General features: G+C 38.3%; 3 protein-coding genes across 3 annotated transcripts in view; 1 reads left to right on the top strand and 2 right to left on the bottom strand.

The window, feature by feature from the left end:
- Nucleotides 1–3,119, bottom strand: part of LOC134744361 (unconventional myosin-XV) — a 136,221-nt gene extending 133,102 nt beyond the window's left edge. Inside the window, exon 1 of the mRNA XM_063678142.1 lies at nucleotides 2,874–3,119. The gene's annotated coding sequence lies outside the window, so the exon portion shown is untranslated. The remainder of the gene's footprint in view (nucleotides 1–2,873) is intronic.
- A 14,453-nt stretch (nucleotides 3,120–17,572) lies between these two features.
- LOC134744359 (protein BUD31 homolog) lies at nucleotides 17,573–19,264 on the top strand. Its single transcript, XM_063678137.1, has 2 exons — nucleotides 17,573–17,779; nucleotides 17,885–19,264. The coding sequence occupies exons 1-2, from the start codon at nucleotides 17,686–17,688 to the stop codon at nucleotides 18,223–18,225; spliced, it is 435 nt and encodes a 144-aa protein (XP_063534207.1). The 5' UTR covers nucleotides 17,573–17,685; the 3' UTR covers nucleotides 18,226–19,264.
- Nucleotides 19,265–19,320: 56 nt separating this feature from the next.
- LOC134744358 (innexin inx2-like) lies at nucleotides 19,321–23,369 on the bottom strand. The gene is made up of 4 exons (XM_063678136.1): nucleotides 22,976–23,369; nucleotides 22,302–22,505; nucleotides 21,808–21,947; nucleotides 19,321–21,078 (listed from the first exon to the last, which is right to left on the bottom strand). The coding sequence occupies exons 1-4, from the start codon at nucleotides 23,220–23,222 to the stop codon at nucleotides 20,551–20,553; spliced, it is 1,119 nt and encodes a 372-aa protein (XP_063534206.1). The 5' UTR covers nucleotides 23,223–23,369; the 3' UTR covers nucleotides 19,321–20,550.
- Nucleotides 23,370–23,788: the final 419 nt, after the last annotated feature.

Genomic DNA, 23,788 nt, shown 5'->3' with positions numbered 1-23,788 from the left:
TTCTCTGGTCAACGAAATAGCAGCATCATAGACCATAACAAACACAAATATCTGTAAACATCATAGATCTGTTCTCAGCTCTATATAACTCATCAAAGTAGCCGATAAAGGAAGAGTTCTTAGTCTTATTATGGTTCAAAAGCAGTTTTACAAACAAAACCATCTTGCACGATTTAAAAATACGGATGAATAGGAAAGTCGTGACCTGACGTCGACACTGTCGTCAGCGGATTCATGCGGTATTGTTGACCGTGAGACAACAGATTAGCTGAGACGAACTATCAATTATCGATTATTTTCTAACCGGAGCCTCTTTCAAGGTCCTGAGGAAAATCTGGGCAACATGTCGCCAAAAGCGACTAAAAATAATAGTGAGTGAAACCGTACTTATGCAAATATTTTGAAATATGTCTCACGATAGTTTTAGTTCGAAAATCTGGGCTTTACGTGTTTTGAGCCTGTAAAAGACCTAGAGGGATCTCTATCGCGGAAAAACAAGTTGGAGTTGGGTAATAACTATGGGACTCCTGTTCCCAAACCCCGTAAGGTTTCGTATTGTACCTGGGTATAAAGGGTTAGCGCGGTAAGTACGGAATAAACGACCATGTAGATTAGGTATGTTCAGCGAGCATTTCAAAATGGTCTAAATGATTGAGGAGCAGAACGTGTCAGATGCTGCTGAGAACCGGAATAAATGGCGGAAAATTGTACCTACTTACGTGAGAAGCTGAATAGACCCCCTGGGTTTATCATGCAGGTAGAAGAAAAGGTCATGTAAACGATATAGGTAGTTCCAACATAGGATTCCGCTATATTGTACGGTATTCATAACATACATAATATATACGTCCCAACCTACTAGAGGGCTCAATTTTACTGTCATTCCTGAACTAGGTACTACGAATACTAGCAATGTCAGAATGTCACACTATGAAGCTGAAAACCATGAATAAAATTACTTTGATCGTAAATACGACTATTATTAGTTATCGCCAGGACGACATCTATATAAGTTCAGCAAACCTAGACGAAACTCGTTTCTACCCACCTATCGCAAATTAATTCTATGTTATCTCCTGCAGAGGCCATTGCTTCGTGTCATGCGTAAAAAATCGTGCAATGCTGCCTTGCAATTCAGGTTCCTGTAAGTACTTACAATGTAGCAAGGGTGGGTTATCTGTATAACATTATAGGCAAAGATAATATACAGGGTAATGTCATAGTGAATTTTGTAGTCACTGTAAATTTACTGCCATATATACGATTAAAACTAAAAATAAAAATATCAATAAATGTATATATATTGGATACTTAAATGTTTTTTTTATTTGTATATATTATATTTATATGATTTTGATCCATGTTCTTTCACTGATATGTTAAAATTGTTAAATAACAAACGAAACCGTTAACGCCATCTAGCCGAGAATAGGCCAAAGGTTGGTATTGGTAGTAGCGCCATCTGTGCGAGACGTGCGAGTATTAAATTTTCTTGATTTCCGAGGCACGTTTTTTCCTTAGACTTTATTCAACTTATATACCTCGATCTTTATTATAGGAGTCATATAGGAGGATATTTACATACCTAAATAAAACTGCACACATCTAGGGTTTATTTACGATCAGGCGGTGCGCGAGCGCCGGGGGCAGAAGGTCATGTATTTAAAGTTAATGCAGATCTTTTCGAGTTTCTTTGCATGATTTTGTTTTTTTTTTTACATTTTGCTGATCTCATTGCTTTTTTACATTGCAAAGTGAACAGAATAATATAATTATTTAAGTGGGGCTCCCATACAACAAACGTGATTTTTTTACCGTTTTTTGCGTAATGGTACGGAACACTTCGTGCGCGAGTCCGACTCGCACTTGGCCGGTTTTTAATGGGTGTTTTTGGTATTCGAACAGCACGACTAGCACGTCTTTAGCTAAAAAAGTAGGTGACCTTGGAAGTTGGAAGACCACACAGTTTTGACCCAAAATCAATGTGAAAATGAAATAGGTAGCTACTTAATTACCTATTTAGTAGATAACTAAGTACATAGGTTACCTAAATAATACGGACGTTGGTTGTTTTGTTTAAGTTTAGGACGTTTTTGATCTCCACAGATTTATTTTAGGTAGGTAGGTAGGTACATACTCGGCAGTGATTTATTTTAGGTAGGTAGGTAGGTAGGTACATACTCGGCACTGATTTATTTTAGGTAGGTAGGTAGGTACATACTCGGCACTGATTTATTTTAGGTAGATTGGTAGGTACATACTCGGCACTGATTTATTTTAGGTAGGTAGGTAGGTACATACTCGGCACTGATTTATTTTAGGTAGGTAGGTAGGTACATACTCGGCACTGATTTATTTTAGGTAGATTGGTAGGTACATACTCGGCATTGATTTATTTTAGGTAGATTGGTAGGTACATACTCGGCACTGATTTATTTTAGGTAGGTAGGTCAGCACAGCAATCAATGGAATCGGTTGGTATCCAACCAAGTACACCTATTATGAAATAGAAATAAAGGTGCAGTAACTCTTAAAAAACAAGAGTGTACGAAAGGCAATCCGACTGACAATAAAGATGGAAAATAGGTACCTACGACAAAGGTATACGTGAGCCACAGCTATGTGCTATTTGTATGTATTTTCATTGCACAGCAGGTAAAAAACTACAGGTACATACAAAGTAGGTATCTTAACAAAAGACACGTATTAACCTACTAAAACACTCACTACTTGCACCATCCCACTAACCCGGGGTTAACCCGTTAACCAGGTGTCAAATTGTACAAGTAATTGTACAGAAAGGCACGAACCGGGAAAGCCTTCACAAGCTTCACGTCATCTCATGACACAAACAGAAAACAGACACGTCTTACCTATATCTACGCAAGACACCAGAAGTTCCTTAACAACCTCCGTCAACTTTCACAAAACATGCCACAAACCTCGCCGACAACCGTTACGATATCATACACTTATCAACAATAAACTAACACTTGTGGAGACGTAGGTTTCACTCATAGTTTGACAAATGCCGTATAGAATAGCTCCCGACTGTAGGAGCGGACACTAGATGGCCGTCGGGGCCGAGCGAAAAGACTGGCTTGTTGTCGTCGGAGGTTGCGCTGCGCGAGCGCCGCATTCCTCGCCAAGGCACGTAAATTGTCGCTCGCTCGCTCGCACCTAACCGTGCGGGTCGTGATAGACAGAGACGGCGCTCCGCGATAGCGAACACTCCATGTAGATAGGTGGGACCCGTTATTCACACACCAAACATGCCACAGGTAAATTGCGTACAGACTTGGCGAGTTTTTAATTACCTACCTCGAAAATTCTATAATCGATCGGGCATGGCATGAATATGATGAATATCGCTCATTATTATTTATACGTATGTTACGATACGATACGAGTGCAGTTTGGCCGGCGGCACCCTTTTATTTGATCACAAAACTCATTTCTGCGGTTAGTGAAGCGAAACTTATCACCTACCTTTATCGCGGTATACATGGTTATACCTTTAATTCTGATAGACCCTGGACATACCTACTTAAAACAAAAGAAAAAAAAACTTTTATGTTGTTTGGAACTTTGGATAAATTCAACCTACGTTTCTATACCGTATTTTTGTGCAGACTTGTTTTTAATTTTTTTAAGAATATTCTTTAAAAGGTTTTTGGCCGCTTGGCTACCTAGTTTTGTATTAGCTAGCTAGGTTAATAAGAAATAAGAATAAATATAGTCCGAGGTCCGAGAGCTGGTAGACATAATAGCAATCAGAACGTACGAAAAAAGTTAATAAATAAAATCAACATCATTTGGTATGGACCCACAGATTAATAATATGTGTATGGACCCTAACGATGTTTGATTCTAACATTTCTAACAGATAATTTTATTACTACCTAGTTGCAATTGTAAATCAAGCGATTTCGTAATCGTTAACGATGATGAGCTCATTCTTCATCGAATTCCAAGTTGCGGGAACGACCAAAGGCAATAATTACGTGAGCCAACTAATACAGTAAGTACTGCAGGTGAAATTGATATCTACCCTACCAATCAGTGTTGGCCGTAATTGTTAATTTTAATTAACCATTGATCAATTTTATTAACCATTAGTTCCGCCATTAACCAATTGCATTAAAGTTAATTCGGATTAAAGTTAATTCGGATTAAATTTTTGAGACGTTAATGGCCATTGAAGTTAATTCGGATTAACTTTAATTCGGATTAACTTCAATGGGCATGAAAGTCAAATAATTAATCCGAATTACTCTCAATTTGGATTAACGTCTAATAAAATTACATTCGTGATATTTTAAAATGAGAGAGCAAAATGACCCTGACTGAACCCTGGCAGTAGTAGCAGTACCTACCTACTACCTAGTAGAATTCTGGTTTGGTGCAACACAGACATACGCGGTTTTGGTCATTTAGATCGTCTTGATGAGCACTTCGGAGAGCCGTACCCATGATAGAGCTGATGCTGAACCCTGGCAGTACCTAATGGATCTAAGGTTTGGTGCAACATAGGCACAGGCTGTTTTAGTCATCCGACTCGTCTTGATGAGCACTTCGGAGAGCCATACCCATGATAGAGCTGATGCTGAACCCTGGCAGTACCTAATGGATCTAAGGTTTGGTGCAACATAGGCACAGGCTGTTTTAGTCATCCGACTCGTCTTGATGAGCACTTCGGAGAGCCATACCCATGATAGAGCTGATGCTGAACCCTGGCAGTACCTAATGGATCTAAGGTTTGGTGCAACATAGGCACACGCTGTTTTAGTCATCCGACTCGTCTTGATGAGCACTTATGAGAGCAGTACCCATAATGGAGCTGATGCTGAACCCTGGCAGTACCTAGCGGAACTAAGGTTTGGTGCAACGTAGGCACACGCTGTTTTAGTCATCCGACTCGTCTTGATGAGCACTTAGGAGAGCAGTACCCATGATAGAGCTGATGCTGAACCCTGGCAGTACCTAGTGGATCTAAGGTTTGGTGCATCATAGGGACACGCTGTTTTAGTCACCCGACTCGTCTTGATAAGCACTTAGGAGAGCGGTACCCATGATAGAGCTGATGCTGAACCCTGGCAGTACCTAGTGGATCTAAGGTTTGGTGCAATATAGGCACACGCTGTTTTAGTCACCCGACTCGTCTTGATGAGCACTTAGGAGAGCGGTACCCATGATAGAGCTGATGCTGAACCCTGGCAGTACCTAGTGGATCTAAGGTTTGGTGCAACATAGGCACACGCTGTTTTAGTCACCCGACTCGTCTTGATGAGCACTTAGGAGAGCAGTACCCATGATAGAGCTGATGCTGAACCCTGGCAGTACCTAGTGGATCTAAGGTTTGGTGCAACATAGGCACACGCTGTTTTAGTCACCCGACTCGTCTTGATGAGCACTTAGGAGAGCAGTACCCATGATAGAGCTGATGCTGAACCCTGGCAGTACCTAGTGGATCTAAGGTTTGGTGCAACATAGGCACACGCTGTTTTAGTCACCCGACTCGTCTTGATGAGCACTTAGGAGAGCAGTACCCATAATGGAGCTGATGCTGAACCCTGGCAGTACCTCGCGGAACTAAGGTTTGGTGCAACATAGGCACACGCTGTTTTAGTCATCCGATTCGTCTTGATGAGCACTTAGGAGAGCAGTACCCATGATAGAGCTGATGCTGAACCCTGGAACTACCTAGTGGATCTAAGGTTTGGTGCAACATAGGCACACGCTGTTTTAGTCACCTGACTCGTCTTGATGAGCACTTAGGAGAGCAGTACCCATAATGGAGCTGATGCTGAACCCTGGCAGTACCTAGCGGAACTAAGGTTTGGTGCAACATAGGCACACGCTGTTTTAGTCATCCGACTCGTCTTGATGAGCACTTAGGAGTGCAGTACCCATGATAGAGCTGATGCTGAACCCTGGCAGTACCTAATGGATCTAAGGTTTGGTGCAACATAGGCACACGCTGTTTTAGTCATCCGACTCGTCTTGATGAGCACTTAGGAGAGCAGTACCCATGATAGAGCTGATGCTGAACCCTGGCAGTACCTAATGGATCTAAGGTTTGGTGCAACATAGGCACACGCTGTTTTAGTCATCCGACTCGTCTTGATGAGCACTTATGAGAGCAGTACCCATAATGGAGCTGATGCTGAACCCTGGCAGTACCTAGCGGAACTAAGGTTTGGTGCAACGTAGGCACACGCTGTTTTAGTCATCCGACTCGTCTTGATGAGCACTTAGGAGAGCAGTACCCATGATAGAGCTGATGCTGAACCCTGGCAGTACCTAGTGGATCTAAGGTTTGGTGCAATATAGGCACACGCTGTTTTAGTCACCCGACTCGTCTTGATGAGCACTTAGGAGAGCAGTACTCATAATGTAGCTGATGCTGAACCCTGGCAGTACCTAGCGGAACTAAGGTTTGGTGCAACATAGGCACACGCTGTTTTAGTCATCCGACTCGTCTTGATGAGCAATTGGAAGAGCAGTACCCAAGATAGAGCTGATGCTGGACCCTGGCAGTACCTAATGGATCTAAGGTTTGGTGCAACATAGGCACAGGCTGTTTTAGTCATCCGACTCGTCTTGATGAGCACTTCGGAGAGCCATACCCATGATAGAGCTGATGCTGAACCCTGGCAGTACCTAATGGATCTAAGGTTTGGTGCGACATAGGCACACGCTGTTTTAGTCATCCGACTCGTCTTGATGAGCACTTATGAGAGCAGTACCCATAATGGAGCTGATGCTGAACCCTGGCAGTACCTAGCGGAACTAAGGTTTGGTGCAACGTAGGCACACGCTGTTTTAGTCATCCGACTCGTCTTGATGAGCACTTAGGAGAGCAGTACCCATGATAGAGCTGATGCTGAACCCTGGCAGTACCTAGTGGATCTAAGGTTTGGTGCATCATAGGGACACGCTGTTTTAGTCACCCGACTCGTCTTGATAAGCACTTAGGAGAGCGGTACCCATGATAGAGCTGATGCTGAACCCTGGCAGTACCTCTATCATGGGTACTGCTCTCCTAAGTGCTCATCAAGACGAGTCGGATGACTAAAACAGCGTGTGCCTATGTTGCACCAAACCTTAGTTCCACTAGGTACTGCCAGGGTTCAGCATCAGCTCCATTATGGGTACTGCTCTCCTAAGTGCTCATCAAGACGAGTCGGGTGACTAAAACAGCGTGTGCCTATGTTGTACCAAACCTTAGATCCACTAGGTACTGCCAGGGTTCAGCATCAGCTCTATCATGGGTACTGCTCTCCTAAGTGCTCATCAAGACGAGTCGGATGACTAAAACAGCGTGTGCCTATGTTGCACCAAACCCTGGATCCACTAGGTACTGCCAGGGTTCAGCATCAGCTCTATCATGGGTACTGCACTCCTAAGTGCTCATCAAGACGAGTCGGATGACTAAAACAGCGTGTGCCTATGTTGCACCAAACCCTAGATCCACTAGGTACTGCCAGGGTTCAGCATCAGCTCTATCATGGTTACTGCTCTTCTAAGTGCTCCTCAAGACGAGTCGGATGACCAAAACAGCGCGTGCCTATGTTGCACCAAACCTTACTTCCACTATGTACTGCCAGGGTTCAGCATCAGCTCTATCATGGGTACCGCTCTACTAAGTGCTCATCAAGACGAGTCAGATGACCAAAACAGCGCGTGCCTATGTTGCACCAAACCTTAGATCCACTAGGTACTGCCAGGGTTCAGCATCAGCTCTATCGTGGGTACCGCTCTCCTAAGTGCTCATCAAGACGAGTCAGATGACCAATACAGCGCGTGCCTATGTTGCACCAAACCTTAGATCCACTAGGTACTGCCAGGGTGCAGCATCAGCTCTATCATGGGTACTGCTCTCCTAAGTGCTCATCAAGACGAGTCGGACGACCTAAACAGCGCGTGCCTATGTTGCACCAAACCTTAGATCCACTAGGTACTGCCAAGGTTCAGCATCAGCTCTATCATGGGTACCGCTCTACTAAGTGCTCATCAAGACGAGTCGGGTGACTAAAACAGCGTGTGCCTATGTTGCACCAAACCTTAGATCCACTAGGTACTGCCAGGGTTCAGCATCAGCTCTATCATGGGTACTGCTCTCCTAAGTGCTCATCAAGACGAGTCGGATGACTAAAACAGCGTGTGCCTATGTTGCACCAAACCTTAGATCCACTAGGTACTGCCAGGGTGCAGCATCAGCTCTATCATGGGTACCGCTCTCCTAAGTGCTCATCAAGACGAGTCAGATGACCGAAACAGCGCGTGCCTATGTTGCACCAAACCTTAGATCCACTAGGTACTGCCAGGGTTCAGCATCAGCTCTATCATGGGTACCGCTCTCCTAAGTGCTCATCAAGACGAGTCGGGTGACTAAAACAGCGTGTGCCTATGTTGCACCAAACCTTAGATCCACTAGGTACTGCCAGGGTTCAGCATCAGCTCTATCATGGGTACTGCTCTCCTAAGTGCTCATCAAGACGAGTCGGATGACTAAAACAGCGTGTGCCTATGTTGCACCAAACCTTAGATCCACTAGGTAGTGCCAGGGTTCAGCATCAGCTCTATCATGGGTATTGCTCTCCTAAGTGCTCATCAAGACGAGTCGGGTGACTAAAACAGCGTGTGCCTATGTTGCACCAAACCTTAGATCCACTAGGTACTGCCAGGGTTCAGCATCAGCTCTATCATGGGTACCGCTCTCCTAAGTGCTCATCAAGACGAGTCGGGTGACTAAAACAGCGTGTGCCTATGTTGCACCAAACCTTAGATCCACTAGGTACTGCCAGGGTTCAGCATCAGCTCTATCATGGGTACTGCTCTCCTAAGTGCTCATCAAGACGAGTCGGGTGACTAAAACAGCGTGTGCCTATGTTGCACCAAACCTTAGATCCACTAGGTACTGCCAGGGTTCAGCATCAGCTCCATTATGGGTACTGCTCTCCTAAGTGCTCATCAAGACGAGTCGGGTGACTAAAACAGCGTGTGCCTATGTTGCACCAAACCTTAGATCCACTAGGTACTGCTAGGGTTCAGCATCAGCTCTATCATGGGTACCGCTCTCCTAAGTGCTCATCAAGACGAGTCGGGTGACTAAAACAGCGTGTGCCTATGTTGCACCAAACCTTAGATCCACTAGGTAGTGCCAGGGTTCAGCATCAGCTCTATCATGGGTACTGCTCTCCTAAGTGCTCATCAAGACGAGTCGGATGACTAAAACAGCGTGTGCCTATGTTGCACCAAACCTTAGTTCCGCTAGGTACTGCCAGGGTTCAGCATCACCTCCATTATGGGTACTGCTCTCCTAAGTGCTCATCAAGACGAGTCGGGTGACTAAAACAGCGTGTGCCTATGTTGCACCAAACCTTAGATCCATTAGGTACTGCCAGGGTTCAGCATCAGCTCTATCATGGGTATGGCTCTCCGAAGTGCTCATCAAGACGAGTCGGATGACTAAAACAGCGTGTGCCTATGTTGCACCAAACCTTAGATCCATTAGGTACTGCCAGGGTTCAGCATCAGCTCTATCGTGGGTACGGCTCTCCGAAGTGCTCATCAAGACGATTTAAATGACCAAAACCGCGTATGTCTGTGTTGCACCAAACCAGAATTCTACTAGGTAGTAGGTAGGTACTGCTACTACTGCCAGGGTTCAGTCAGGGTCATTTTGCTGTCTCATTTTAAAATATCACGAATGTAATTTTATTAGACGTTGATGCAATTGAGAGTAATTCTAATAAATTTTTAGAAACTTTAATGGCCATTGAAGTTAATCCGAATTAAAGTTAATCCGAATTAACTTCAATGGCCATTAACGTCTCAAAAATTTAATCCGAATTAACTTTAATCCGAATTAACTTTAATCCGAATTAAATGGCTAATGGTTAATGGCCATTAACCTTTTTAATTGTTAATTTTTAATGGTTAATGGCATTAGCGTTCGGCCAACACTGCTACCAATGCACATTTCTATAATTATATTCATGATTCATGGTTTCAGTGATCAGTAACCAGACGCTGTTGTACCAAGAATGTTGTAGAAAATGTTATAAAATTAATTGACATCGTTATTACCATTAATATAATATACGTATAATAAATACCTTCTAGTCATAGACCTAGCATTACATAGACCAGCTATACGCGTGCGCCCGTAAGGGATAGACATAGATGACGTCATAAACGTGGGGATACCATATTGGTAAAAATTACCCCAATATTTGATATCACGTTGGGGCGATTACCCTGGAGGCAAAGTTAGCTTGTTTGACGGTATTAAAAAATTGTTAAATAAAATGTCAATGGGCCGTTCTTTTTAGGCGTATAAACAATGAAATACCTCCTATAATTCGCGCAGGTGGTTAAAAACTAAACATGTTTAGTAAATAAAACGTAAAATAAAATATATTATGGGTTTTAATTTAAAGAAATCACAAATCGCAATCACACCAATTAATGTACACCACATTTAATCTTCACAACATTTGTTTATTTATTTTTTGGAATTAGAAGTACGAAAAAACTTCGAGGTCAAAATTACCCATAAAATTATGATATTTTCATCTGGTATCCCTAACATTATTGTTATGCAGCTAAATTAAGAAGAAGTTTAAAAATGGCTGACCTCAGACTCTTACCTACCTACGTAATTTGGGCGGATAATTTTACAAATAATGTTTTGTTATTTTGCGTAAATAATTGTGATATTTTTATTGAAATCGTTTGATTCTACATTGCTTTGAGTGTAACGTAATTTTACGATGTTATTCTCACATATTGCATTAAGAGGAAGGTGTAAAATACCGTACTTACGTGTGAAAGGTTATGATCTCATATTTTTGCTCAGAGCGACTATTACAGCCGATTACAGAACAATTCACCAGTATTTTATCAAAGTTCAAGCATTCAAAACGCTAACCATCACTATATTTCATAAGAGAAAGCACAATTTCATACAAAACAACGATAATTAAACAAGCAACGAACAAACATGACATGTCACGTACTTATTTGTTTGCCACAACCTCGGTTGTGGCAGCGGTGAAAAAGTGAAACTATGACAAGGACAAACAATAACAGCGCTTTCTCTGCTACTCCTACTGAAAGATACATAAGACTATCCCGTTCGGTCATTTTCCCCCACTCCTCATGACCGATCCAGTTATACTAGATTCATGCTTCTAGTCTAAATTACATTTCAAAGTTAGTATTGGTTAGTACGCACACATTCACTGTCTGTGCCCGTGACACGGGCAAGGCCCGCGCACGCCTTCCAAAGGTCCGGAACACCATAGACCTGTACCAATAACTTCTGAGGTTATAAGAATATTAATGTTGCTTATTTTTTATATATAGTTTCCAGACCATATACTAAACCTAAAAATTATATTTTGTGTCATCCTAGGTATTTGCTTAGGTAGAAATTTAGGTATTTCTTTTTTCAATCAGCATTCTGTAAAAAAAATATTCGAGACGAAATTCTTTGTTTCCCTGTAAAGGCAAAGTGGCTTCCGACGTACACACGCATTTTGTGTCATTTTCATCCACGGCTATAATGGCATTTAATAAATACCTAATATTGATCCTAAAACGCCTAAAAAAATATTAGAGTCGATAAGTGAAGTGTTGTACTTTACAGAACATTGTTATATGTTATTCAAACAAATCTGTGTCAAATTCATCCACCGCTTTTATTTAAAAAAAAAATTTTTCTAATTAACACCCTGTATCTGCCACAAAAAAAAATTCATATTATTAAGTTTACGTCTACAATATTATAATACCACATTGAGACATCATTCATAATTTGGGTCATTTTGATCCACGGTTTTTTTACTATCTGGCAAAATAAAACTCAATTGAGCAAGAAGGGCGTGCGCGGGGAAGGGTACCTACGCGGGTGGGGTGCTCATTATACTTGCCGCAATATCAGCTGGCGACTGAGATCTTAATACTATCTCCTTTACCCTTGTTAAGACCAACCAAGAGTGAAAGAGATGGCATTATGAGCTGTCTCGCCACTTAGTTTTGCGATACAGTGTATTTATTTCATTCGGAGGCATAATTACATTGTCTTATCAATCTTACCGTAGTAGGTATATAAATATAATTAAAAATAAACTGTAGGCTGCACTCCTCATACTGACCAACATTTGTGACGTTCCTAATCAAAAGGTACCAATTTCTCTGACAGGTTATTTGTATAAAGATATAATCAAATTTCGTCGTTATGGTAAACGACAAAGTGGTACCTACCTTTTGATTGAGAATGTCAAATCAGCGACTTAAAAAATACTTTTGTTTCGATTTTTAGTAGACTTTTTAAGTTTATTTTAAGACGCAATTTATTGCGATTTTTGTTATGTTTAAGCGTGGCAAGCAACATTAATTACAATGATGATGATGTTCATTAAATACAATATTTTTTCATACTATACTGAACTGTCACCCTATACATGAGAATGAACAGCGCCCTCTTGACAATGATCATATATTACTGGTCAGGCTTTAATATGTGTCATAATTTAGTAGTCCCCTTTGTGGATTCTAAGTTTCCGAGTTACAGCAGTTTAGTGAAAGCGTTTTTTTTTAATATAAATTAAGGGTTGAATAAAGAGGAAAGAAAATTTGATTATTTTTGCGCTACGACGTACGGTTTAGTAGATACAGCCCTATAAAGTTTTTTTTATTGTTTTTTTTTTCTTTTTTACATTGTGTTTTTTGTATATTACTTTGGGGTTTTATAAAGGGGAACGAAAATTTAATTATTTTTGCCCTACGACGCATGGTTTAGGAGATCAAGCCCTATAAAAAAAAATCTCTTTTTTTTGCGTTTTTTTGTGTATAAATTAATGGTTATATAAAGGGGACCGAAAAGTTGATTATTTTTGCGCTACGACGCACGGTTTAGGAGATACAGCCCTATATAGATTTTTTCTTTTTCTTTTTTAGGTTTTTAAAACTTAATTAAGGGTTTCTTAAGGGGAACGAAAATTTGATTATTTTTGCGCTACGATGCACGGTTTAGGAGATACAGCCCTATAAAGTTTTTTTGTTATTATTTTTTCTTTTTTTTTCTTGTGTTTTTGTATATTATTTTGGGGCTTCATAAAGGGGAAAGAAAATTTTATTATTTTTGCGCTACGACGCATGGTTTAGGAGATACAGCCCTATAAAGATTTTTTTTTTAAATTTTGCGTTTTTTTAAATATAAATTATGGGTTGCATAAAGGGGAACGAAAATTTTATTGTTTTTGCGGTACCACGCACGGTTTAGGAGATACAGCTCTATAAAGTTTTTTTTCCTGTTTTTTTTTGTTTTTTTTAAGTATTATTATATATTATATAATTACGGGTTTCTTAAAGGGTTTTTTTTTTATTATTATTTTATTATTATGATGGATTGTGTAAAAGAGGATATGAGAAAGAAAGGAGTGAGTGCTGAGGTGACGAAAGATAGAGGAGAATGGAAGAGAAAAACATGTTGTGCCGACCCCACATAACGTGGGATAAGGGTAGGAAGAAGAGATTGCGCTACGATGCACGGTTTAGGAGATGCAACCCTATAAAGATTATTTTTGTTGTTTTTTTTTTCATTGTGTTTTTTGTATATTATTTTGGGGTTCCGTAAAGGGGAACGAAAATTTTGTTATTTTTGCGCTACCACGCACGGTTTAGGAGATATAGCTCTATAAAGATTTTTTCCTGTTTTTTTTTTTGTTTTTTTTTTAAAGTATTAATTAAGGGTTTCTTAAAGGGGAACGAAAAATTGATTATTTTTGCGCTACGATGCACGATTTAGGAGATGCAGCCCTATAAAGATTTTTTTTTTGTTTTTTTTTCATTGTGTTTTTTGTATATTAGTTTGGGGTTCCACAAAGGGGAACGAAAATGTGATTATTTTTGCGCTACGACTTTTAGGAGATACAGCCCTATAAAGTTTTTTTTGTTTTTTTTTATTTTATTGTGTTTTTTGTATATTACTTTGGGGTTCCGTAAAGGGGAACGAAAATTTTATTATTTTTGCGCTACGACGCACGGTTTAGGAGATACAGCCCTAAAATGATTTTTTCCCTCTTATTCTTTTTTGCGTTTTTCAATCTTAATTAGGGGTTTCTTAAAGGGGTTTTTTTAATTATTTTTGCGCTACGACGCATGGTTTAAGAGATACAGCCCTATAATGTTTTTTTTTTAAATTTTGCGTTTTTTTTTTAAATATAAATTATGGGTTGCATAAAGGGGAACAAAAATTTTATTATTTTTGCGCTACGACGCATGGTTTAGGAGATACAGCCCTATAAAGATTTTGTTTTTAAATTTTGCGTTTTTTTTAAATATAAATTATGGGTTGCATAAAGGAGAACGAAAATTTTATTGTTTTTGCGGTACCACGCACGGTTTAAGAGATACAGCTCTATAAAGTTTTTTTCCTGGTTTTTTTTGTTTTTTTTTTAAGTATTAATTACGGGTTTCTTAAAGGGTTTTTTTTTTATTATTTTTGCGCTACGATGCACGGTTTAGGAGATGCAACCCTATAAAGATTTTTTTTGTTTTTTTTTTTTTCATTGTGTATTTTGTATATTATTTTGGGGTTCCGTAAAGGGGAACGAAAATTTTGTTATTTTTGCGCTACCACGCACGGTTTAGGAGATATAGCTCTATAAAGATTTTTTCCTGTTTTTTTTTTGTTTTTTTTTTAAGTATTAATTAAGGGTTTCTTAAAGGGGAACGAAAAATTGATTATTTGCGCTACGATGCACGATTTAGGAGATGCAGCCCTATAAATTTTTTTTTTTTTTTCATTGTGTTTTTGGTATATTACTTTGGGGTTCCGTAAAGGGGAACGAAAATTTTATTATTTTTGCGCTACGACGCACGGTTTAGGAGATACAGCCCTAAAATGATTTTTTTCCCTCTTTTTCTTTTTTGCGTTTTTCAATCTTAATTAGGGGTTTCTTAAAGGGGTTTTTTTTTATTTATTTTTGCGCTACGATGCACGGTGTAGGAGATACAGCCCTATAAAGTTTTTTTATTTTTTTCTTTTTTTTCATTGTGTTTTTAGTATATTACTTTGGGGCTTCATAAAGGGGAACGAAATTTTTATTATTTTTGCGCTACGACGCATGGTTTAAGAGATACAGCCCTATAATGATTTTTTTTGCGTTTTTTTTTAAATATAAATTATGGGTTGCATAAAGGGGAACGAAACTTGTATTATTTTTGCGCCACCACGCACGGTTTAGGAGATATTATATCTATATATATAGCTATAATAGCTCTATAAAGTTTTTTTCCTGGTTTTTTTTAAAGTTTCAATTAAGGGTTTCTTAAGGGGAACGAAAATTTGATTATTTTTGTGCTACGATGCACGGTTTAGGAGATGCAGCCCTATAAAGATTTTTTTGTTGTTTTTTTTTTCATTGTGTTTTTTGTATATTACTTTGGGGTTCCGTATAGGGGAACGAAAGTTTTGTTATTTTTGCGCTACCACGCACGGTTTAGAAGATATAGCTCTATAAAGATTTTTTCCTGTTTTTTTTTTTAGTATTAATTAAGGGTTTCTTAAAGGGGAACGAAAAATTGATTATTTTTGCGCTACGATGCACGATTTAGATGTAGCCCTATAAAGATTTTTTTTTTGTTTTTTTTTTCATTGTGTTTTTTGTATATTAGTTTGGGGTTCCATAAAGGGGAACGAAAATTTGATTATTTTTGCGCTACGATGGTTTAGGAGATACAGCCCTATAAAGTTTTTTTTTTGTTTTTTTTTGTTGCGTTGTTTTTAAATATAAATTAATGGTTACATAAACGGGACCGAAACGTTTATTTTTGCGCTACGACGCACGGTTTAGGAGATACAGCCCTATAAAGATTTTTTCCTCTTTTTTTCTTTTTTGCGTTTTTAAATCTTAATTAGGGGCTTCTTAAAGGGGAGCGAAAATTTTATTATTTTTGCGCTACGACGCATGGTTTAGGAGACACAGTCCTATATTTTTTTTTACAATGCATGTGCTCGAAAAGTGCGTTTCCTACGGAGCCATATCGTGCGGAAAGTACTGCTTTTCCGCACTAGTGCTTTTTGTTTTCATTTTTTTTTTACAGTACATATGGTGCTACTTTCTCGCACTAGTGCGGAAAAGAGCACTTACCGTGCATATGTCGAAAGTTTAAAGGGCCATATGTACTGTAAAACGTACGATACACGTGCGAATAGGTAATTCGCAACTCGTGTCGATTTAAAACACTCCTTATAATAATTAAACTTATTTGCCATGATATGTTTTTTTATTTACTCGCACAATGCATAGTAAAACATTGTATGATACACGTGCGTAAAGATGATTTCCGCACTTGTTGCATAAATAGCAATTTTTTTTTATCAAAGAATGAAAGAAAGTCACGGTATTAATAACCAAATTTTACTTTAGTGGTACCTTTTCCCTATCACTGTCACAAATGTATGTGGCGTTCACGTAAACGCGATATTTTTAAGATTTCCCTGCGCAATGTTGCCAGCTCGCTCGCAAATCAAACATGTACTTACAGTTCTTTTGCATAATGGTGACATTGTACAATATCTATAAGTTTTAAATAGGTAAAAGATAATTCGACGCATTCTTTGCTTGCTTGTTGCTTGTTGTTGTGTTGTTTGCGTAACTTCTTTGAATAAGTTGCGTTAATTTGGCGCACAGGCGAAGTAAACATGCGTTGCGTACGGCAAGGTCACGCCGCGGCCCCACCCTGCACGGCCTCCGTTGCCCATTCAGACCGCCCGCTAGCTTCGTTCGAACGCAAATAATATTTTTGTAATATTTGTTTAAGCAGTGGATGCAAGTGACACAAATTCATACATCTTATTTATCCCGCATTTCAAATTAATAAGATGTAAACTCTAATATCTTTAATATTCTTTTGTAACGGTGACAGCCTGTTACATAAAAATCATCAAATATCTTATGAAGCTATGCCTTAATAAGACACAAAATCATTTAATGGACCTATTTAAACGATTAAATTCGACCTAAGTATTTTTTTTTAACTCTAATTTTTTTTTGTGTCATTTAGAATATTATGACATAGTATCAGATTGCAGTGGACGTAATTGACACAAACTATGTTTTCACACTAAAAACACTATCCTAAATGCAACACAGTTACATGTTTTCTCTCGAATATTTTTTTCTCCAAAATAATTCAAAATAAAAAATAATTACCACAAAATAACAAATTACTAGAAAAGCAAATTATATATATGACACAAAACAAAATGTAAGATTTACATCTTAACAAAGTATTCATAAGCGAAAACAGAATTGACTTTAATATTTTTATAACCTAGGGGTCAAAATATAGCCAGCGGTACAGGTCTAACCATTGTTCCGTGATGGGAAAGACATATTAAAATCAATTTTTTCTTAGTCGATTCAACTTTTGAACATTACTTATGAGGAATAGTAGTGGAATGAATATAATCCGAACCATATCCGAACGCTCCCTACATGACGTTTGAGCTTTGACAGTTTTGACACAGCAGTTGAGCAGTTGACATTGACACTTACGTGACAAAAATATCGCTTTGGGACGCTTTTATATCATCGCTCGTGTTGTTTTCTACCGTTTTATTCGACATCTTTATTCTGCTTTAGATAAACTACAAGAAGCAGCATGCCAAAAGTTCGCCGCAGTCGTAAGTCACCCCCAGAGGGCTGGGAGCTTATCGAGCCAACGCTAGAAGAGTTGGAACAGAAGATGCGCGAAGGTATGAACACTTCGTTTATTTACCCACTTATTTAACATTATTACAGAACCTTGTATTAGCCGAGTATCTATAAAATTTATTTTAATAAATCAATATATTTTATAGCTGAAACTGAGCCTCACGAAGGGAAGCGTAAACAAGAATCACTCTGGCCCATATTCAAGATCCACCACCAGAAATCTCGCTACATCTACGACCTGTTCTATCGACGTAAGGCCATCAGCCGCGAGCTGTATCAGTACTGCCTTAATGAGAAGATTGCAGACGCTAACCTAATTGCCAAATGGAAGAAGACAGGTTATGAGAATCTGTGCTGTTTGAGATGTATACAGACTCGGGACACGAATTTTGCGACTAATTGTATTTGCAGAGTGCCTAAGAGTAAGTTGGAAGAAGGCCGTATTGTGGAGTGTGTGCACTGTGGCTGCAGAGGCTGCTCCGGGTAGTGCTGTAAATATATTTTTTTGTAAAATTCTCAGGCTCTATAAACTTCGAAAAATAAGCATTGTTCTCTATTTTTGCTGCCCCCAAGGCTGACTTTTTAGTATATTTTATTATGCATCAGAAAATAAGTATCTATTATTATGTCAGCTGACAACCAAAACTCACTAATTAGGTACAAAAAATATTTATTATAAATTAGCCTTACTTTGGTACTAGCATGGCTCTTAACCTTTTGGACGTCAATGACCAATATATATGCACCGTAGCGCGTAGGTTCAATGCCAAAGACTGATTAATCGGTCATAGACCACAGAGCAACATAGACCTACATGCATATGCATAAAGTTCAATTTTAGTTTTGACACTGGTGACATGGCGTCTGGATGACTACTTTTGTGTTTGACACATTCAATGCCGAAAACCTGACTATTGGGTATTTTATGATTTTGTTCCCAGGCCAGACAGTCAGGATCATTGTACTACAGCTTTACATTACAAAATGCAAAGATAGATATAACTCCGTATAAGTTACTCTATGCAAAATGTATGTGACCTGGCACAGATATCTTGTTTGGCTGGGTGGCAGTGAATGTGTAAAATTGTGATAGTAATTATTGAGTTTCAGTAGTCACCTGATGATTTGTAGATTATATTTTGCTTGTAGATGCAAGGATACTTTTTAATATTTAGGGTTTCCAGTGTTTCAAGTAAAAAATTGTTGCCATTTTCAACGTTTGTGGTGAGCCAGACTAAGTCAATGTTTTAGATAATAAAATTTACATCTTGTTCCACAACTTATTCATGTAATGTAAAATGTATTTACAATAGCTATGTAATAGTTGCACATGCAAAATTGACTTATCCAGACACATTGTAACTGATAGTAGCAATGTTAATAAAAAACGCATTTTAATCTAGTTCCACGTATTTTTGATTCTGTCCCAAATTAGCTTTTTGTAAATACACTGCCAGCCGATTTTTTAAACACTTAAAAAGTATGAGATAGTATTTTCACTCTTTCCTCTTATTGGCAATAAATATGAGTGTGCTTTGGTTCAGCGTGTTAAAAATAGTAATAGGTGAGAAACAAAATAAACTTTCTTGTAACAAATTTTATAATGAAAATAAGAAATACAAAACTTTTCTGAAATAACAATAATACTTTTATTTTGAGGGAAAATAAACAAAAACAATTAAATTTGGAACTTCCAAAATGATTAGCAAAACAATGAAGGATCAATTAAATTAATAATCAGCAAATAGGTAATTAGGCAATATTCAATAAATTTGAGGATTTCAAATTTGTACAGTGGATGTCAAAGATATTGTTTACACTTTTGCACCTTCCTTTGTAAAAGGCGAAAAATGTTAACATATCTTTGACGTTGACTGTATTTTCCTGCCAAAGTGTGTACCAAACTGCAATTTTGCAATTGAGTACATATACAATTTATTTAAATATATGTATAGGGTGGGCCAGTAATAAATTCTCTTTTCGTATTGACGTCTTTCGTTAAAATGCATTTATCATTGGCCCACCCTGTATAACCTTATTATTTCTATCACTTTCCTTTTACAATTATATGTCACTCATTTTAGCTGTATCAATTTTTTTTTCGATATGGCATAGTACCAAAATTGCGAATATAAATTTCGAATTTCAAAGAGCCTAATTATGTCAGGTGTTGGTCTAATAATGGAGCAAATTAATTCTATAGCAGGATTACATATTATTCTGAGTAAATTAAATTCTTATTTTATTCTAATACTTATAAGGCAGGTGTATCACGTATCTGCATCAAAAAGTACAACAATTTATGTTACCTAAATATCTATCAACAAATACCCTGTACTTAGATATTAAGAATTAGACTTAATTAAACATCCTATTGACTAATAGGTAGGTACTGAACCAAAATCAAGAGATCAAGTTTTGCATCTAGATCAGTCTTTACATAAATGCCAATGTTTGTCACATAAATTATCATAGAACTATTCTATTAATATTAAAACATATATAATTTTGAGTGTTTGCTAATAGCCTATTCTTAAATTGCAAGTTTTACCACAAAACTTATAAAAAAAAAAGTCTATAACTAATGTCTTTAAACATAAATTGTGCCATTCTCAATCAAAAGGGTACTTATTGTCGGTTGTCAATAAGGCGCTATTTCCATATAGCTTCAATTTGAAATCAACCTTATTGACAAGCGACAATGTGGTACCTTTTGGTTGAAGATGTCACAATTAAATTTGCTATATTTGGCAAGACTAACACATTAAAACTACTTAGAAGTAACTTATGAAGACTGATCTACATTGTAGCCTTAAATAGTGGGGTAATTATTACGATGCTCCAATTCTTTGGACAGTTCTAGAATTAAATCGTTGTAGACATGTGGATTCACATTTTTGCCCAGCAAATAGAGGACGAACCAGTCGCCGAAGCCAAAGCGCTTCACAATTCTGGTGACGGTGCTCCGTTTCACGTGTCTCAAGAGGCCCATCATCATGACGGTGCGGAGAGGGCGAGCCGATAGCACCAGTACACGGAAGAGAACAGCCAAGGTAGAGATGAAAGTGAGAAAGATGAACCAAAACCAAATAACGACAAAAATTTTCTCATTGACTATGTTTAAAGGTAGAACACACATACGATCCCTTAATTCCGCGCTTCCCGAGGGTCCGTAGCGGCGGATAATGCACTTGGTGATCTTGGGGAAGTATCGGTCCATGGGGTCGATGTCGGTGAGGTCGGTGGGATCTTTCGGGACGCGCGTAAAGGCTGCGACAGTGGCGCCGTAGTTGCGGAACGCGCCGCCCAGGAATATGTCCAAGAGAAACATCTGCCCCACCTGGAAAATTATTAATGAGTATGTTTATCAACAAACAACTAAACTGTGATTGATCTGTTCTGATAGCCAGATGTTGATTGTTTAGAATCAGATCCACTTAAGGGTAAATCAAATCTGTCAAAAGTTTGCTATCTAATCTTTGTACAGGAAGTTTCATATTTCTCAGCTGAGTTATCTTGATCAGTCCGTTAAAGTTAGACCAAGCTAAGTTGGCAGTGATTTTGATAGCCCACTGTGCAAGTGTTATTTAAAATCCGAAATTTTTCATAGACATTTGACGTTTAAAATAACACTTGCACAGTCTGGGCTATCAAAATCGCTGCCAACTTAGCTTGGCCTAACTCATTCACTGCCAACATTTTCGTAGCGCTACGATCGTAGCCGATCCCAGCATTTTTCCGCTTTGTAGAGAAAAGTGACTACGAACAGAGAACTTGCCGAGTGGGTTCCTGGCACTCAATGTGTTAATAATTAACGTTGGTGTAACTGGCCCATAGTAATGGCTAATAATGTACGCATGCAGCGCCACGCCATCTAGTGAAGCTAAGCAGAGTAATTTTTTTTTATTGAGTCTTGAGTACAGTCAAGGTATTAAATATTGATATACATATATGGATAAAGAGATTAAAATATCTACACATAAACCTGATCTATAGACAAAAACAATAAGGTTGTGTAAACATATAATGGTGGTTTATGAATAAATCCTAAAAATAATTGCTTACTAACCACATTGAGAAGATTGAGAATCTCACAGAAGGCGTAGCGCAGGGCGTACATGTTGTGTGAGTACATGTTGGTGTGGGACAGGTACGAGACCAGCTCCCCGCGGCGGTACTCATGCCAGTCCTTTGTCACCATGGGGCTAGCTGAAAACAATAATTTTGGTTTAGGGATTCATTAAATAAGTTTAGCAAAGTGGTGTTTGGAGCTCTTACTTGGGATAACAACTGTCATTGTCTCAAAAATCATTCTCAAAAACAAGGAATCCATTCAGAAAAAAAAGTCCATCTGGTGCATAAGAAATTTCATCCAAATCTTTCAACAAAATTTCATCAAAAATCAATGATTATGATTGATTAAAGTTTAGCTATGAATTAAGAGATAGAATATATCTTAATCCATTATAGTATCAGGAAAAAATGCAATAAACATTAAAAAGATAATTTGGAGTCCTACATTGATAACAGCACCATCTTACAACAATCTTTAAAACTACTCACCCAAATCAGAAGCTAGCGCCTTCAGCCGCCCCCCTTCCCAGAGCTTCCAGAGATAGCGCGGTGTGTAGAACATGACGGACTGGCCCAGCAGCACACAGCAGACCCACTGGTAGTAGGTGTGCTCAATCCGGTCCTCCTTCCGGTCCTCCTTCCCGCCCATCTCGGTGCCCACGCCAATGTATGTCATGTGAGTGCCTTCAATACCTAATAGCAATGACACAAGATGAATACACAGTTACATAAAAGATTATAGGAGATTATCATATCATATCAGTATGATCTATATATTCAATCCGTAAATTATTGCAGGTGACTATTATAAACACCCATATTTTCAATTTATTCAGAATTCAGAATCCTTAATACCTACATACTAAGAAAATATGCTACAATAAACTTGCTTTGCAATAGAACCATTAATAAATCTAGATGTGCACTAGGAGCTATTGTAAATATTTTTGAATTTTAAGTTTAATTAAATTAGTCAAAAAAACTGTTTTTAACTCACAGGACAAACAGGACTTTCCTTCGATAGAATTGGGCCTTATTTCTTATAATTCAATCACATAAGACTTGAGGTAACATCAGTCTCAGTTTTTAAACATACAATTTAATCCCTGAACTTGTTTGTTGGCCAGAAAACTTGAGGCCAGATGAAAAAACAAGAACTTTACCCTTTAACCTGCTCTTCAACGTGTAGGTCCCATAGATCCAGCAGTAACTATTTATGGCGTCCTTATCGCTATCACTATCGCCCATACAGTGGATGGGATCCCCGAAGAACTGCTTCGAAGACACCAACAGCGTGAAAACCAGCAGCATAATCACTGTCACTTTGTAATGCATCCGAAACACGTTGTTGTCAATAGTAACATTATCCAACTTTAGAAATGCCCGAAAGGGCATGAAAAGGTCTATCATTTTGGCTTATATCCTAAGCACAAGTAAGGAATAATGGGGCTGTTACGTTTACGCCACCGTTGAAAAACAAAGCTACCCGCGAAATATGAATACGCTTGAAAGTTTTTCAATGTCCACCTGCCCCAAACAAAATCAAGTGTGTTTGTGTTTACCGGAAATAGATCTCTGTGGTTATGCTTATGTTGGCGTATTGAGTGATTTGAACGAATGAATGAAATTTATTGCCTTTATCGGCACACGGTCGAGTAATACTAATTTGCTCCATTTTGCGCAAAATAAAAGAAAATTAGGTAGTATGATAAATATGTACAGTCTATCAGGGTAAATAGGGATGACAGGGTGAATAGGGATAAAAACAAAGAATGATATTTACATGATCATTTATTTTCTAAAAAATTACCCACTATCGCGTGATTGAAGATAAGAGAGTTAAACCAAGGTAAGTGCAACGATTTTGATTGCAAGTGTTATTTTAAACGTTAAACGTTAAACTAAACTATGAAATTATGACGAGTAAATATATAACACTTGCACTGCGTATGCATAATCGTTGCAGACTTATCTTG

This window comes from Cydia strobilella, chromosome 9 (assembly GCF_947568885.1).
Source record: "Cydia strobilella chromosome 9, ilCydStro3.1, whole genome shotgun sequence".
Classification (NCBI taxonomy): domain Eukaryota; kingdom Metazoa; phylum Arthropoda; class Insecta; order Lepidoptera; family Tortricidae; genus Cydia; species Cydia strobilella.
Note: the sequence above shows the minus strand (reverse complement) of the source record. Positions and strands in the feature narration are given on the sequence as shown.

Bases quoted from the DNA above. Each gene is read 5' to 3' on its own strand.
- LOC134744359 (XM_063678137.1), top strand. From the start codon at position 17,686: ATGCCAAAAGTTCGCCGCAGTCGTAAGTCACCCCCAGAGGGCTGGGAG. The intron at 17,780-17,884 runs GTATGAACACTT...TATATTTTATAG, and splicing joins GGAACAGAAGATGCGCGAAG to CTGAAACTGAGCCTCACGAA.
- LOC134744358 (XM_063678136.1), bottom strand. From the start codon at position 23,222: ATGATAGACCTTTTCATGCCCTTTCGGGCATTTCTAAAGTTGGATAAT. The intron at 21,948-22,301 runs GTGAGTAGTTTT...TATTGTTTTCAG, and splicing joins GGCGCTAGCTTCTGATTTGG to CTAGCCCCATGGTGACAAAG. The intron at 21,079-21,807 runs GTTAGTAAGCAA...ATAATTTTCCAG, and splicing joins TTCTCAATCTTCTCAATGTG to GTGGGGCAGATGTTTCTCTT.